Genomic DNA, 18034 nt, shown 5'->3' on the forward strand with positions numbered 1-18034 from the left:
TCTCAACCTGTTGCTGTAACTCAGTCTCAGTAAAAACAAGAAGCACCACCCAGTGAATCTGCTACTGCAACCAAACAATGTTCCAAAAGCATAGTAGGCATATTTGCGACTGTTACAACACACACACACACACACACAAAATACAGCTTTTATAACCCCCACTCCTAGCCCTACAACAGCGCACGCACACACAGACTAACTAGCCAAAGGCCTGAGAAAAAAGGCAGGTTTTAACCCTCATCCTACCAACATATTTAACATACAAGGACTACCGACTGGGGTCCCTGGGGACCCCAAGAATAAACTACTGTAAGAAACAACCATCATAGCAAAATGTTAACTTATTTCTTCTCGAAACATTATTAGTTATGTAATTAATGTCATCTGAAAAAAAAAAAAAATATATATATATATATATATATATATTATTTTAGGAAAGTTACAGTTAATTAAATTATGTATTGTATTTCTGACTTTGAACATCATCTTACCTTAGGAAGAGCAGTATTTAGGGTCGTCGACAGAGCACGAGGAAATCTGTGTCTGCTGCATCTGTGTCTGTCTCCTTCAAAATGACTGACAGAGTGCCCCTACCCCCCCTGATAGTGTGTGATACTTTAAATTAGGACCCATGGCAAACATGGACTCAATAAATAGTTAAAAAATAGTTCCATCTATTAAAACCGCATAGGCGGAATTGGGTGCTTTTGACTGGGGTCCCCCAGGTATTGGTATTCCAAAACTACATCTATACATACAGACATCAGTCTATAAACGTGCTATCATGCATCATATAACATTTTTTGTTGTCTCAACGATATCCTTCAACACACTGCCTTTATCATCTCAACACTGTTCTTGAGCATCTCTTCCTCTAGCCTCTGGTAGCTGTGTGACTGGCGCCCCCTGCAGTTTATTGGCAGAAATTGGAGTATCTTGGCAGGGAAAGTAAAAGTTGAAAAAGAGCATACAAGCTTAGTAAACTTTCCTTTTATATATATATATATATATATATATATATATATATGCATGTATAAAAAGGCAGAAAAGTTGTTGTGAAATTGCATCATGCATGTTTTATTCAGAAGTGCCATTCTCAAAGGTAACTTTGTAACATGAACATGTCTAATAGGCGCTGCTTTACATACAAACTTACAAAGTTAAAATCTTTACAATGTTCAGGGAATTTTTCATGTTATGTTAGAGAAGGTTACATTTCCCCAGGTACACACCCCTCTGTGGCCGACAGCAGGTTCTCTGTGGTTGTCCTACTACTCAGAAACATACACAGTATACAAATTTTATTCAAATGTTACAAACTATATACATCCTTTCATACATACATTCTGTACATACTCCGGACTACTGACAGAATTTGTCAGCTACTGAGTTTTTGTTTTCTTCGCCCCCTCTGTACCATGCTCCCTCTTCCTCTTCTGTCTGTTTGTGTGCCCCTCCTCTTCTCTGAACTGGTGCCTGTTGACAAATAAAATCCATCACATCCATATGTATAGAGATCCACGAGATCCTCCAGTTAATCTACTGTACTGATGAACAAACAAGACATACAAACAGCAGGTTTGGCAGCAGTCTTGTGTTAGTGAATGTTAGAAATGCTGGTGCAAATTCTTTCTTTAAAAACTCCATTAAACAGAGGGGCACTGAAGCAAAAGGCTGCAATTAACTGGTTTGGCTGGTTAATTTTGGAGATTCACCAGCCAACTGTGGCCTGTTGATAAAAAGCCCCAGTTCAATACTATCTAAATCTAGATTTAGCTTGTAGACAAATGTGAAAACAAGTAATCTGTTGGCAGCCTGGGAGAGAGAATGCAGGTTGCTTTTATCTGAATGAATGTGGTTTTGCACGTGTGTGCAAGGTATTTTATAGCTATGAACTAGGCAAACTGGAGTGTCACTTGTGGTATGCTGTTTTCTGCAGGAATGTGATCAAGAACACTAAAAGGCAGGAAAAAAAAACATGCATCAAGTTCTGGGTGAAATTAAAAAGCTAAATATTTTTCACCTATACCATTACAATTTGAAAAACTGTAGGTTGAATTATTCTTCTCAAGTGGACAAATAATAGGGCAATATTTCTCCAACCAAATATGATTTTTAAAATTGAAAAGAACCTCCAAATGATGGTTGGTCACCTGCCAAAGTGGCTGTTAGAGCAGACAAACTTACCAGCCACAGCCAAAATGTACAAGGATTTGGCTGGTTCCTGGTGGCCATTTTACACCCCAAGAAAAAACAGTTTTCCCCCACTTCACCCAATAAAACATTACTAACTACGAAATGTTTCTGCCCCACGATAAGTATTGTCACATTTTTGTGTTGTTATATATTATTTTTCGATATATCGTTCCATCCCTAATCATTCAGTCGTCTCATTCAAACAAGACTGCTGCTACAGAAGTGATCTCACCTGGACTGCCAGCGCCGGCCGCTGTTCCACACTCTGCCGAACGACGGCAGCCAGTTGGCGTCCGTCTGGGAGCTGTGGTCAAAGTTGGCCCCGACTCTGTTTGGCGGTAGCTTCCTCAGCTTCTCCTGCTCCTCTGGCAAAAGACAGAAGAAGCACATTTTGATTATCCTCTTATCTTTCATGTGATTTTTTGATTGTATTGTTTTATGTGCCTTTGAATGTTGCTCTACGTTGTTTGTCTGCAACTGTTCTGCAACTTCTTTTTAGCCTGGTCTACCTTGAAAAAGAGAATCGTCATATTGATGGAACTATATGGATAAATAAAGATAAAGGTTAACATATATATAACAGATTCCTGTCTAAGATGAAGGTCAGGGACTAATATGTTGATGCTGTGATTACAGTTAGTATAGCAGTAATACTCAAGAGGGTGTTCTTTATTATGATCATGGGTGCGACAGTGATGTGATAGTAGGCGGCAAAGAACAAATCAAGAACATCTTCAAGCGTATTATGGCTTTTAGAACGAGTAAAGAAACCAGAAGAAAACAAGAAATATCACTAAATTAGCTCCCTGGTTACCACAAGAGATGCCATAGCAACCAATAAAACACTCATAGGAATTATCATCATGGTTGGAACACATCTTTGACCAAACCGATTGCTGGGCTGAAACTGTTTTTATAAAATTGACATAACACATTACAACTTTTTTTTTAAAAAAATCACAAGACATTCTCAGCTATTAAATGTGTAATGTGGAGGTTTTGTGTTGTGAGTGCATTTCCTACTCTGTTTGAGGAAGTCTTGGAGCGACGGGCCGATCTCCTGCTGCGCTGCTGCTCCGGAGCTTCCCTCCAGCGGGTCGTCCTGGAACCAAGGAGGGATCGCTCCTACAACACACAACGGCTACATGCTCAAGAGACGCATTGAGCACAGAAGTCATAATAACTCTTGGGAGAGATGCAGGGTTCCTACACAGGTTTGGGATGTATGGAAAACAAATGTAGCAATTTCCAGGACTTGAAAAGTTTGGAAATTACACAAAAACATTTGTGGTACGGTAAAAGTACAGGAAAATAATGTTGTTCCATCCCAATGTATACGTGACTATACATTTTCTGTTTTTATGCCACGTAGTGCATAAAGCATATCTGTTCTTTTCCACAACAGAGCATTCAATATAAATATGACAAACAAAACAAAACAAACATGCACGGAAGAGGATTAGGGCCACATGTGAAATACGTATTTGAGTTCACCCACTTCTCCTGTTCATCACTCATTCCATATCAATTGCCAAGCGAACCCTTCAATATATCTGTGCAATTCTACAGGTACATTAACATTACATACATGAATATTTTCAACATTATTTTACCTGTGTGAACATTTCCACTGTTTGACGAATCCTGGGAAAGAGGAAAAACAATGCATCAAGTTAAGCATTTACACTTGTATAACAAACCTGAAACACTTTTTTTTTTTTTTTTACAAGGGCTGTGCGTCTACCTGGTAACCGATGAACGTCAGGCCTTGTCCTGGTCCGGCCCACTGCACCTCCACCATCGGGTCGACCCAGCTGGGCCCCGCCTGCTGCCCTGAGCCCTGTGGCCTAAAGTGAGAGCTTTTCTCCCAGACGACATCAGACAAGATGAGCTTCAAATCTACAAGTGTCATCTCAAGTCATTTTTGGTGATGATATGCGAAAAGGTGTACAATGTCGCCGGTGGAAACGTTACCTAGCAGCCTCCTCCACAGAGGAGCCGGGGCCGTGGGCTCCGTTGGGCAACTCCAGCTCTGCCTCGGGCTGATGTTGATTCAGGAAAAGCCAACAGTAGTTCATAGAGGAAGGCTGACCACTACCCACGCCCCATCATCACAGTCCTCACAAACTGTTACAAATATCTCGCCATTTCACTCTTTGTCTCTCTTAATCTCTGTGTTTTTCTCTCCCTCTCCAATGCTCTTTATTTTCTCCATCTATCTACTTTTTCCCCCCTCTCTTTCTTTCTTTTGTTTAGGAACTGAATAGAACCTCCAAATGATGGTTGGTTACCTGCTTAAGTGGCTAGTAGAGATGACAAACTTGCCAGCCACAGCCAGACATTTACCAGCATTCGGCTAGTGGATGGTGGCAATTTCCCACCCTAAACTCCTAAACACAACTCATAACGAGGAAAAGAAAAACAGTGTGAGGCCACAGGGAGGGATACTGCCCTTGCATCCTGGGAAAACAAACCTCTATATGGGACTGGAGGACCTCCTGACGATGCTTCTCCTGGGCCCGGATGTGATCCGCTTGCTGGGTGCACAAAAAAACAAAAAAAAAATATAGATCATCAGCTAGACCTGGGCTAAACAGCATCTCATAACAACTACCACCAAGGTGCTCTTGAGAAAAGGCACTAAAACTGTTTACCTTGTCTTCAAGGTTTATGCAAAGCTAATCTCAAAACAAAAAGAATGAGATTGTGCGTTACCTGTTTAATGAATTCATCCTCCTTCTCCACAAATGTGCCCAATACTTTTTCCACCTCAGCTTTGAACCTGAAAAATAAAAAAAAAACAATAAATCCTCAGTAGAGAATCCTCACTTTTCCAAACTAGCTTTTACGCATAGACGTCTGGCTCTGTAAGTTTACCTTTCGGTTTCTTCCGTTGTGATGATGACCTTGTCTCTAAGCTTGGGGTCGGCCTTGTTCTCCCACCAGAACTTGTGTGTATTCTTCCTGTGTTCTGGTCTGAAAGCAGTGACAGCATTCAAAATGTATTAGATACAACAGATATCAGCTAACAGTAAAACTCTGTGATTGTACTCGGTACTTGGTGTGAACGTGAAGCGTAGCTGAAAAAAGTGAAAATAAAAAATAAGCTTACGTGGCCATATGCTCCAACAAGCCCCCGTACAGCACAGTCATGTTGCCATCGGTGACATTTCTTTCAATTTGAAGCCCGCAGCAGTAGCACCAGAACATATGCCGATGCTGAGTGCAATCAAACTTCTCTACTAGGGGTTTTTTAATTGTTCGCCGGGCTTCTTTCACCTGAGAGAGACAATGGAGTCAGCAAAAACAGGAAGGTCAAGTTATCTTTCTGTTTCAAGGGAAAAAAAGAAATCAAACTATCATGCTATGCTATGTGGGGCAGCATAACAGTAATGCCCAAGTATTACAACTGCTGTTCAGTAACAATGTGGGCAGGCCTTTTTAAGTGCGAAGAAGTCATTTTTTTATCGCATACTTGACTGTTCTGATGGAAAAAGCAAAACAAATCACTAAAAAATCTAAAATGTTGTCCGCAATAGACTACATTGTGACCCATCAGCTTTCATAATAGTTTTAGCCAATTCATAGACCTACCAATAAAAACTATTAGGCCTACATATCAACAGAAAACACAGAACATCCAAGTATAACCCTTAAAATGTCTTTGATGTAATTATGGTATTTTTTTTTTTACCAGTGTGGGGACTGATATAGGCCCATAGACAGTGACTTAATATATAGATACAGAATATATAGACACAATACTGCCTTTTAAGCCAGTGTATATATTAAGATCACTATCACATCTGATCTCAAACCATTTAAACAAATGGAGACAAGTTCTGTCACTTGACTTCTCCACCAACGTGGACAACTGTTTACATGATGGCACTTTTCATTCTATGCCAATAAATGATCGTTGAAGATGTGATTTCCTTGATGTTTGCGCCTCCTAGTGGCCATTGTGAAAGTATGAAAAAACTTGGATGTGAAAAGGAATCCCAGAAAAACACCTTTGTACGGGGATTTCTGTTTTCTTGGCTATTGTAAAATACAGATATAACCATTCGCAGCTTGGCACGGTGTGACAAACAATTGTGATGTTGAGACTGGTTAACAGCTATCATTAAGCCAGAAGACTGTTTAGAGAGCCTGTGGGTGCACAACATTAACTGGTCAAAACTCTGGTCATCAGTCAGAACCAGTTAAAAGTTAGCCTGCTTACCTTTTCTAAGAATTTGAGAAGAACCACTCTGAGTCTGCTTTGGTGACTTTTTCCGAAGATGTGCCCCTTGCCAGAGAAAGACGTTTGCCTACATGTGGCACAATAAAATGCACCCATCTAGCCAATCTGCAAGACACGGACACAATATAATTAATGAATAAGCGGTCTATCTAAACTAGAAGCAGAATTTTCTATGCATCTCGGTGTTCTTTCCAGTCCGTCTGTCCGTCTACTCGGGTTCGGGTAGCAGGCAAGCTAATGTCGGCTAACGTTAGCATAGTCGGCTAGAGGAAGCAGTGTCGTCCAGCTATGTTTCCCCCGTTTTTCAGTTCCGACTTCGTGTCTAACGATGATGCGATAATGTCTAATCTGCGTTATTGCAATCTTTACCATCTAGTAACCAGTATACACGCTCTGTTCGTTTTGACGTTTTTATAGCTATGTTACATACTCAATGTGATAATAGCTTTAAATAAATAAAATAACCACGATAAGCGGAACGCTTTCCATATAAAATCATTGTAACGTTCCGGCGGAAGTTTTTAGAAATTACGATTTTATTCTAATTTGTGCAGTTACAGTGAAAGGTAAACTGTACAGTGTCCACTTTATTCTGCAAATGTCACATTATTACACTATGGCTGACTTTGAGGGCCTGTCATCACTTTTCTTAAACAGCTTGGACCTAAATGTTAGTTTGTAGTTAAAGTACAGGTCTGTAGGAGTGTTTTGACATATAATTTGTGCACTTACAATGAAAGGTGGCCTGCGTAGTGTTTAATCTGTGTAGCCTATGTAGTCCAAAAATGCCAAATCTCTGTTTAAATGTAGAGGGGAACCTTCAACTAAATGATTACAACAATTCTTATCATGGAAAAACATTGTACAGAGTATATAGTTGTATCTTGTTATTTGTTTTTTGGGGCAAAATACGTTTTTTTAGTCAACATTTGAGTGTTGTGGATTTCTAGAAATTACGCTTTTATTCTGAAAAAGTCGGACCGGAAGTCTTATTATTTTTTGAGCTGGCGGAACACAGCCGTTTTATTCCAAAAACTAGTTCTGTTAGCTGTAGCTGAGAGTTGGATTATCTGTCTTCCTTGTACAGTATCTCGTGTCTACTTCAGTGGAAATGTCTACAGTCCAGTGTTTGAGGACGTTTGTCAACGAGCGACTAACTGCGGCTGCTGAGGAAATATTAGGAGTGTTTGAAAAAACTATAGTAGTGTACGAGGAAGAGATCGAGCGTCAGCGCAGGCTGCTGGATATCGTTTGGAAGCCTGAGATAAAGCTACACAGAACAGGTTTGTAAAATCACAATGTTGTTTGTTATTCTTGTTGAAACAATAATTGTCACCCATATTATATTATTATGCAATGGTTTCACAATTTCAATGTTTTTAGTGAAACAAATAGTCACCTCATAGGTTCCACCTTTTAAAGCAGCCCGATTTGGATCAATTGAGTAATAGATCATAATTGCCCATTAGTGGAGCTGACTACAGGCTCCCGGGACTCGGATACTGTCCTTATAGTTCCCTCCGCCAAGGAGGTATATGTCTGTGTGTTTGTCCGCCTGTTAGCAGGATATCTCTAAGAGTTAGGCACGGATTTGCACAAAACTTGGTGTGATGGTTGGTTATGGGCCACGGAAGAACTGGTTAACTTTTCATGTCGATTGGCCAAAAGGAGGCGTGGAGGTGGGCGTGGAATATCATCAAAAGGTGGTTGTCACACGTGGCGGAGGTCTTTGCTCTACTGAGCACATTTTCTATCTAAAATTTAGGTTTCTATTTGTTTGATCAAGTGTCCCTTGTTCCTACCACTATAAAAAGAGTAGTTACTTTTGTCCTTCCCCCTACAGACCCCCCACAGCCATCTGTCGCTAAGGAGGAGGTTCTCCTTGACCAGCAGCACTGTAACCAGCAGAGGAACTTCAGTCTGGGTCAAGAGGACCCAGAGCCTCCACAGATTAAAGAGGAACAGGAGGAACTCTGCACCAGTCAGGAGGGAGAGCAGCCTTTACTGCAGGAGGAGGCTGATATCTTTAAGTTGACTCCTGCTTGTGATGGAAGTGACCACAGTGAACATCAGTCTCTGCATTCAGATCCTTACCAAACTCAGAGTGTAGCAGAGAAAGAGGCTCTAGCCAACATCTCATCTGAATCTGACAGAGAGGGCTCTGCAGTATCAGAACCAGACAGTGACCGCCAGCTCCTCTCTCACAACTGTCATGTAGCTGAGAGCCAAGGTTACAAAACATCCAGCTGTGGGAACGTAAGATCAACTAGGAGTACTGAGCCGAAACCAAACAAGAAACTGTACAAGTGTGACAGTTGTAGTAAAGAGTTTTCTTACTTATCAAAGTTAAAATCTCACAAGATAACTCACACAGGGGAAAAGCCTTTCAGATGCAGAATTTGCGGAAAAGGATTAAGCTCTAAATTGAAGCGTGACCAACATGTTACAATCCACACAGGTGAGAAGCCTCATGCTTGCAACACCTGTGGGAAAAGATTCAGCCGTGGTGACGATTTGAAAAGGCACATGAGAGTTCACACAGGTGAGAAACCGTACAGCTGTGTCCACTGCGGGAAGGAGTTTGGCGACGGCTCATATCTCACAACGCATCTCCGAGTGCATACAGGGGAGAAACCTTATAAATGTCTTTTGTGTGGGAAAAGATTTGCTGTGAGCTCCACTTTGAAAACACACACCAGAACCCACACAGGGGAAAAGCCGTATAAGTGCAGTTTCTGTGGAGAAGGGTTCAGCCGCAGCTCAAACCTGAAGAAGCACAAGACTGTCCATACTGGAGTTGCACAGAGTACCAGTGCTTAAAAAGTGTCGCATTATTGAAATGCAAATTTGTTAAAAAGTTTGAATACACTTATGACTGGTAATCAAAGTACCACAAGAATCCCACAGGGAATACTGTGACTGAGCTTCGCCAACCGAACATCTTGTTTGTTTTTTTCCAGATGTTTGATGAGCAGCAACATTTATTATAATATTGTGAACAAAGCCTTTTCTTGTCACCTAGCTTAGTGGTTTTCAATCCTGTGCCATTGTGACTGAAGAGTATGCATGTTTTCATTCCAACCAAACTCTTCACCAGCTGATTTCACCAGATAGTTCCTCTCTCTGGTTGAAGTTGTGTTGCTTGGTGAAATCAGCTGCTGTAGTGTTGAACCTCTTGGGTCTCGATGGCACATGATTGAAAACAAATGAGCTACAGCCACTTGTTTTGTTGCTATGCAGGTGAACAGGTTTGTAGAAAATAATTGAGCATGATGAATCAGAATTTATTGTAGTTTGAGGTATAAATGTGAGGTTTCTGAGATGTTTAAAAAAAAACAACCAGTTCTGCAGAGCAGTTAACAAAACGTGAGACTATCAACAGTGTTGCAGTGTTACACTTGAAATAACCATTTGGCACAATTATTGTGGATTTGTTTGTTTTTTTGTGGCCCTCATCTATGATTACAAATATCAAAATGATTTTAGAATGCTCACAATGTCCATACTTGGGTCAGAGTCACTAGAGGTCTTACTCTCATTTCAAACAAGTACACAATAAAACTGAGGCAAAGTGGTTAAAAAACAGTGATGGAGATTTTTTTTTTTTTAGTCATAAAATACATGCAAAATTACCTGTCTGTCAGTCAGACCACCTACCTGTCTCTCTTAACTGTATATTTATCTGTCTGTATTTTCCTGCTTGGGTCTGTCAGTTAGTCCATCTATCAGTGGGTCACTCAGTTATTCTGGGCTCCAGAGGCTATGTATTTTGAAGCTGCTAACATGTTTTGTTTACATTGGCAATGTTTGTGTCAATTAAAATAAACTGTATTTTTGAATTTCAATCAATCCAAAAAGTTTATTTTCCATGGATAAGTTAAAGAGGAATTGTATGTATATACATCTTGGAAGGTATGTGGACAAAAACCTTCTCAATTGGAGATTTAAGAACATTGTCGAGATTTCTGTCTTAAGGAGACAAATCAATGGCACGACAAACTGCTGGAACTTTGTTAACCAGTGGAGTATAGGTACATCTGTTGGAAATGAGAGAGACTGGGTTGTGTTAGGAAAAGGGTTCTTTTCCACAGTGTTGGCTGATATGAAAGGTGAGGGTTAGGACCCCCAGCATTGGTCAGTGGTATGTATATTATAAAGGGAAGTGTTAGTCTAGAACAGGGGTGTCTAACCAGGTGTCATGGAGGCCCAAGACTATGCAGGTTTTCAGTCCGACCATAGCGTCCTCCTTCCAGACTGGTTTGTCAGATAGCCTCAGAGGTTGATATTAAATGATGATACTTATCACGCTACTTCACATTGCATCCTCCTTCCAGGCTTCCTCCCAGGCTGGTTTGTCAGATAGCCTCAGAGCCTGGCACAGTAGTATTATTTCATACTGGCCTCTGAGGCTATCTGACAAACCAGTCTGGAACAAAGTTAGGAGAGAAGCGAATCACAGATGGAATCAGTCTTCCCTTTTGAATCAGACCAACCTTGAAGGCACTACTGACCACTAATCTGCCTATATGGAGTCTAGAAAACGCACTGCAAACTAGCAATTGAGGGTCTAACTTTAATTAATTGAATTAAATTAATAATTATCAGAGTCTAGTCGGCCATGGGGGCAAAAGAGACAGACAAGCCCGGCCAAGTCACTGTCTGATGCAGCCTCAGTTGGCAAGTTAACTTCCGGGATCTTTATCTGTGCTCTGTTGTTTTGGAATCGTGCTTCGGACTTAAGTTTAGAGATTATGGCTAGTTTGCAAGTAACTGGCTGGCTATTGTCGGACACCACATTAACTATGCATACTGTCGACCAATCAGAGTGTTCATTAAAACCCGGTGACATCATTTACACCAGGAAGTAGATTGGAATTCTGTGCTTAATTCTGTTGACAGCCAGAGGGAAAGTTTTTCAAAGGCCAAAGTTCAACAATGTTGACTAATTTGGATAAATTGACATTAACAGCTCCTTTGTTAAATTAGACCATGAAATTGAGAAATGCAATTCTCATTGCACTGGGCCTTTCAAAAATAAAACCATAACATAAAATAGTGCTTCCTCGTCAGTTAGCCGACATTAGCTTTCTTACTACTGCAGCAGTAGAGTGTTGTAACGGGGGGAAAAGAAGACCTAATAGTAATAATACATTTTAATAATAACTTTATTTATATGGCACTTTTCAAAACAGAAGTTACAAGTGCTTTACACAATAAAAGAATAATAAAACACAAATAAAACAGTGACAATTTAACACAGAGAAAACAAGGATAAAATCACAAATGATAACTTGAAAATGTGTAGAGAAAAAAGTTTATAGAAAAGCCAATCTAAAAAAAGTGGGTCTTTAAGAATGTTTTAAAAGTCGATACACACTTAGCTAATCTGAGCTCTTCGGGAAGTGCATTCCATAGTTTTGGGGCCCTGACAGAAAATGCTCGATCCCCTCTTGAAATTAATTTAGATCTAGGAACAACTAGGAGAGACTTTCCCACAGACCTCAGGTTACAAACAGGCTCATATGGAATTAAAAGATCTAAAATGTAGTCTGGGGCCTGTCCAAAGGACCTAAAGGACTAGAACATTTTTGTCTGTAGTTTAGCTAGTTAGTAAATCCAGCTTTGGTTTTGCTTTTTTTTTGTTTAGGAGTGTTGAAGATTTGGTAGATGGGTGCTTTTCACTGCTCCATATGCAGACAAACGTAGAGGTCAATGTAGTTAACTTGAGTACCAGCCTAGCGCTAGCATTTTCACTATTTACTGTTGTGCACTCACAAGCTCTCAATTTTCTGCCTCAATGTTAGCTGTTAACCAGTCGTAAAATCACAGATCTTTGTCACACTGTACCAGGTTGTGCATTATCGCTTTATTATACAATAAGTAGTGTGTTTTTTTTTCTTTCCACGAAAAAAAAGGTGTCCCCCTAAAAGGTGTCGAAACACTGCACAGGCGTACCAGCTCTGGAAAGGCTCTAGTTAAATACTTAATACTTTCTCATATGAAGAACTGTGACACTTTTTAAGCACTGGTACTCTGTGCAACTCTAGTATGGACAGTCATGTGCCTCTTCAGGTTTGAGCCATTGGCGAACCCTTGTCCACAGAAACTGCATCTGTATGGCCTCTCCCCCGTGTGGCTCCTTGTGTGTACTTTCAGGGATGTTTTTTCAGTGAAAGCTTTCCCGCAAATGCTGCACTTAAACGGCTTTTCCCCTGTGTGGATTCTGGTGTGCTTTGTCAAAGCCGAGTTGACAGCAAATCTTTTCCCACAAAAGAGACATTTATAAGGTTTCTCCCCTGTATGCACTCGGCGATGCTTTGTGAGATTTGATCTGTGTACAAACTTCTTCCCGCAGTGGACACAGCTGTAAGGTTTGTCCCCTGTGTGAAGTCTAATGTGATTTTTTAAGTCTGCACCACGGCGGAATGTTTTCCCACAGCTGTTGCAAGCATGCGGCTTCTCGCCTGTGTGGATTATAAAATGCTGGTCATGTTTTGATTGACAGGTGAATCCTTTTCCGCAGATTCTGCATCTGAAAGGCTTTTCCCCAGTGTGGGTTTTCATGTGAGCTTTTAAATTCATCAAGTTAGGAAACTCTTTACTACAACTGTCGCACTTGTACAGTTTCTTGTTTGGTTTAGGCTCAGTACTCCTAGTTGATCCTGCGTTCCCACAGCTGGATGTTTTGTAACCTTGGCTCTCAGCTACATGACAGTTGTGAGAGAGGAGCTGGCGGTCACTGTCTGGTTCTGATACTGCAGAGCCCTCTCTGTTAGATTCAGATGAGATGTTGGCTAGAGCCTCTTTCTCTGCTACACTCTGAGTTTGGTAAGGATCTGAATGCAGAGACTGATGTTCACTGTGGTCACTTCCATCACAAGCAGGAGTCAACTTAAAGATATCAGCCTCCTCCTGCAGTAAAGGCTGCTCTCCCTCCTGACTGGTGCAGAGTTCCTCCTGTTCCTCTTTAATCTGTGGAGGCTCTGGGTCCTCGTGACCCAGACTGAAGTTCCTCTGCTGGTTACAGTGCTGCTGGTCAAGGAGAACCTCCTCCTTAACGACAGGTGGCTGTGGGGGGTCTGAAGGGGGGAGGAGAAAGGAAGGGACACTTGATCAAACAAATAAAAGCCTATATTTAAGTAGTATAAAGATAAGCCCTGACACAAGACCCTTTGGTTGTATTGGTTGTTGTCTCTCCCAAAGGGTCTTGTGCTGCTCCATTAGTCCCAACTGGATGTTAGATGGGGTTGATTTGTATGTGCCATTAGTATTGTCCCAAAGACTTCTGTATAAATCAACCTAACAAGCCCTTAATTTTTCAGTTTAAAAGTCCCTTGGCAACATACCATACCATACCACTTGTGAGAGAGAAGGGATGTGCACAATACATGGCGGAGTAAGAAGCAAGTTCTGAATGACAGTAAAGTTTACATTTTACTTGTTTCTTAACCCGCAAAGTATTGTGCGCACTCCTCCTCTCTTACGTTTTGGTATATTGCCATGGGACTTTTATTCTGAAGGGCTGTGTGAACTGTGCGTGCAGCAGCTTTGAATCAAAATCATGCTGCATTTTTGGGAAAACTAAAGACTTTATTGAAACTTTGATGGTAACGTCCACATGATATTAAGGCCTAGGAGGAAGGGTGAAAGTTTGAGCCGTCACAGAGCAGTCGTTTGGAAACCACACACGAAAATGAAGCACTTGGTACAACATCTTGTATAGACTCTTTGGGATGCTCGTAATGGCATGTTGTGTATCGTATTTCAGCCACCAGGTGTCTTCTGTGCACAGATACACTGTTTACGCTGTCAATCCCGTGGACGCTTGTCATGTTCAGTGGCCAAAAAGAATATAACCTCATAAAGTATTTTCTGTACACACTATTTAAAGGGAAAGAGGTACAAAAGTATATTTAGGTTCTGAATTGCAGTTCAAAAACAACCTTCTATCTCTAAATTGTCCTAAATATAAGACGGATTGTAAAAATGGGTTCATGTTTATTAGTAATGAAAAAAAATCAAAACAATTCATGACTTTACAAATAAGTGGGCCTATATATACACGCCATCTGACTACTATGATCTATGACCTTAATCAATTTTTGTGAAGAACATATTTAGACATTGTTACTTTATTGGGCAGCATTCACTGGACTGACAGGGAAGATGGGGATGACATGCAACAAACATCATGAGCAGGACTTGAACTCATGACCTTCACTCCTGTGGCCTGTACTTTAGGCCATGTCCTTAGACCACTGAGCCACAGTGACCTTTCACAAACTTCACTTGTAGACTAAATCGCATTTGTGTTTCCATCTTTGTGTTTTGCTTTTCTTAATTCCTCCCTGTGACTGGGGAAACACTGGGGAAAGTCATGATACACACCTTGGCTCTAGTCTTGCTTCTCTTTATAATGGGTAAATTACAGTGTTTTGCTTTGAGAGTGGCCAATCCACTCCCCTTAGTTATTTAAATTCTTGAGACAATAGGAAAGCTGAGGGGGGTATGTAGTGTAGAGTAGGGGAAAACATCAGAGAAGGTTCTGGTGGGACTGAAGCCCAGACCAGCAGGGGAAGGCCTGCATGTAGACCCAAAGACAGGCGGACTGCCACTACATCTGGACACGAAAATGTCTGTCTACCCTAAATGATAAGGAATAAGAGCAATCATTTTATGACCTGGGTTCAATTCACTGTCCATCCAGGAGTTTAAGAAAAAAACAGAGAGGAAGATTGAGGGGAAAAGTGCATTAACTTACATTGAAGTTGAACCCTTCAGCAATGATGGTTATCTTACAGTGAATTTTGTCATGTGTAAAGTTTGAGGTCACTACTTTTGTACATTTGTGAATGAGTGGCAGGCCTATCACACATCTAAAATGCTCAAAGGCTCGTATAGGCCTTCCCATGTGAATGATTCTGTGCCTTAGCTCTGATACACAAGTAATGATAAATCAACCAGGATTGCAATGTACAAACTAAACACACGCAGTCCTGCGCCATCTTTGATTTCGTTACAATGGAGATTTGGGGTATACTTGTTTTTAACTAAGTTTTAAAATTAATTTGTGCAAAGGAGATGTTAGCGCAGTGAAAGAAGACAAGTGAAGGATTATGTACATCTGTTTGGGTAAATAAATGAGCCAGCACAGTCAGAAGTAATGTGTAAACACATGAGCCAATCCCGACTCAACTACTAGCAAAGGCTTGAGAATAATCTATACCTCAATTGATTCAAATCGGTCTGCTTTTGTGGAACCATTATAATAGCTATATAATGAATGGCCGATCCTCCTAAGTTTCACTAAGAAGAATAACGTACAAAGAACATTCTAGTTTTACAAACCTGTTCTGTGTAGCTTTATTTCAGGCTTCCAAACGATATCCAGCAGCCTGCGCTGACGGCCGATCTCTTCCTCGTACACTTCTATAGTTTTTTCAAACACTCCTAATATTTCCTCAGCAGCCGCAGTTAGTCGCTCGTTGACGAACGTCCTCAAACACTGGACTGTAGACATTTCCACTGAAGTAGACATGAGACACTCTGCAAGCAGCCAGACTACCAAACTCTTTCAGCTAAACCGAACGTTTGGTTCTGCTTTTTCTCCTGTAAATTGCGTCATCTTAAACGCGCTTGTGTTCCGCCAGCCGAGTCTGATTTTTTCAGAATAAAAGTGTAATTTCTACAAATCCACAACACTCAAATTTTGACCCTCAAAAAAAGTATTTTTGCTGCAGCAACTTTTAGCAAGACAATGAAACAACTTGCACTGCATTCAGAACACACACAGCATCAAGGAGTCTTTTACACAGCTGTTCTATAGAGACAAAAGCCCATGTAAAAAGTGTGAGCAGGAAAGCCCTGTCCATATAATTCACTCACCACATACCTTACTTCTCCAGATGCAAAGGGGCAAAGATTTTCCAGAAAGTTTCACTCTGCCCTGCTTATATAACTAAGCCAACTATGCTGTCTCCAATATAATTAAATTTTTTGACAAGTTCTCATTTTTGGTATTGCACACCTATAACAATGAGGCATCATAACAAGACAAAGCCATCACAAGCAACAACCAGTTATTTCTTTAACTTCATGAAGAAAATGCTGACTAAAGCAAGCTTCCTTCTCGTGTCATATGAGAAAACCCAGAGTGTAAAATTACTCCGCTTTCAAGAACAGGAGCAAAATCACAGATGTACAGATAGATGCAAACAGCATCAAAAACCAACCAGAACCAGAACTTTGATCATGTATCAAAAGGTAGATGGCTGAATGACAGCACAATTGAAGAGTACATCACCTCTTGCTCTCAAATGCTAAAGACAAGGCTGCACATATTTGTTATCCCACTTTTGTGAGCCAAAACTTGGAAAGCCTTTGGTGCGATGACATCAGTGTTCTTCCCAAAGTTCCAGAACCTTCAGAAAATTGGTGGAACTTTGAGTTGGTGATGTTGCCAGTTATTGTAAAATCTGATTGGGGAAGCATAGTTGTAGATTTCACCATGAAAAGAGAGTATGGTAACAGCATAGTATTAGATGTTGAAATTATGGATTCACTTTTGCAGTATGAGAAGGAGCTAGTAAAGGTATTTCATCCACTACAAAGATTCCTAACATTGCAGTAGGCCTACTTTAGCAGAAGTATAGCCTAGCTATTACGTTTTATTTTGAATGTTATCATTAGTGTCCCAATTTGTGATGACAAGCTGATAGCAGCAGTTGTGGTATTTTCACTTGTTTGTAGGCTACTCCTTACAAGCTGTTCTGTTTGGTGTTTGGAGCCTGAACACCTTCACTCAGGGTGAAAAGCGAAAGTGTGTGTGATGTATGAGTTGTCAAAGTGAAAGTGAATTCTGTAATTAGGCTTCATAGTGGAAGTATGTAACCTAATTAATCTTGGGCAAACTACCTAAAAGACTCTAGTGTCTCTGTAGGAGAACATTGTCAAGCAAGGATGCAGAGGGGCCCAAGCTAATGTGTTCAACTTGGACAAAACCATCAATAAAATTATTATAATTATTATCATAGAAAAACTTTGTACAGAGTATATAATTGCATCTCGTTATTTGTTTTTGGGGCAAAATACATTTTTTTAATCAATATTTGAGTGTTGTGGATTTGTAGAAATTCCGCTTTTATTCTGAAAAAAATCGGACCGGAAGTCTGTCATGTTGCATGTTACTATTCGATCCGGCGGAACACAAGTATCTAGCGGAAACATCCGAGATTCGTTCCGCTGGTTCTTCTTATTTCAGCTGGCGGAACACAGCCAACCATCCGGAACACAGGTCGTGCGGGCAAGCTAGTTCGGTTAGCTGAATGAGTTTGTTTAGACTTCGCTGCCTGCGCTGCTTGCAAAGTTAAAATATCTCATCTACTTCAGTGGAAATGTCTACAGTCCAGTGTTTGAGGACGTTCGTCAACGAGCGACTAACTGCGGCTGCTGAGGAAATATTAGGAGTGTTTGAAAAAACTATAGAAGTGTACGAGGAAGAGATCGGCCGTCAGCGCAGGCTGCTGGATATCGTTTTGAAGCCTGAGATAAAGCTACACAGAACAGGTTTGTAAAAGCACAATGTTCTTAGTG

General features: G+C 40.7%; 3 protein-coding genes across 3 annotated transcripts; 1 reads left to right on the forward strand and 2 right to left on the reverse strand.

Annotated features, from left to right (window-relative positions):
- Positions 1-1069: 1069 nt before the first annotated feature.
- cenatac (centrosomal AT-AC splicing factor) lies at positions 1070-6682 on the reverse strand. The gene is made up of 11 exons (XM_071897715.2): positions 6422-6682; positions 5309-5475; positions 5074-5172; positions 4912-4978; positions 4671-4733; positions 4171-4238; positions 3941-4055; positions 3810-3840; positions 3220-3321; positions 2429-2561; positions 1070-1476 (listed from the first exon to the last, which is right to left on the reverse strand). The coding sequence occupies exons 1-11, from the start codon at positions 6536-6538 to the stop codon at positions 1383-1385; spliced, it is 1056 nt and encodes a 351-aa protein (XP_071753816.2). The 5' UTR covers positions 6539-6682; the 3' UTR covers positions 1070-1382.
- An 871-nt stretch (positions 6683-7553) lies between these two features.
- LOC139910358 (uncharacterized) lies at positions 7554-9414 on the forward strand. The gene is made up of 2 exons (XM_078285378.1): positions 7554-7725; positions 8286-9414. Exons 1-2 carry the CDS (start codon positions 7554-7556, stop codon positions 9260-9262), a joined length of 1149 nt encoding a protein of 382 aa, XP_078141504.1. The 3' UTR covers positions 9263-9414.
- A 2996-nt stretch (positions 9415-12410) lies between these two features.
- On the reverse strand, positions 12411-15962 carry LOC139910359 (uncharacterized). Its single transcript, XM_078285379.1, has 2 exons — positions 15791-15962; positions 12411-13521 (listed from the first exon to the last, which is right to left on the reverse strand). The coding sequence occupies exons 1-2, from the start codon at positions 15960-15962 to the stop codon at positions 12461-12463; spliced, it is 1233 nt and encodes a 410-aa protein (XP_078141505.1). The 3' UTR covers positions 12411-12460.
- Positions 15963-18034: the final 2072 nt, after the last annotated feature.

Source organism: Centroberyx gerrardi, chromosome 8 (assembly GCF_048128805.1).
Source record: "Centroberyx gerrardi isolate f3 chromosome 8, fCenGer3.hap1.cur.20231027, whole genome shotgun sequence".
NCBI classification, from domain to species: Eukaryota; Metazoa; Chordata; class Actinopteri; order Beryciformes; family Berycidae; genus Centroberyx; species Centroberyx gerrardi.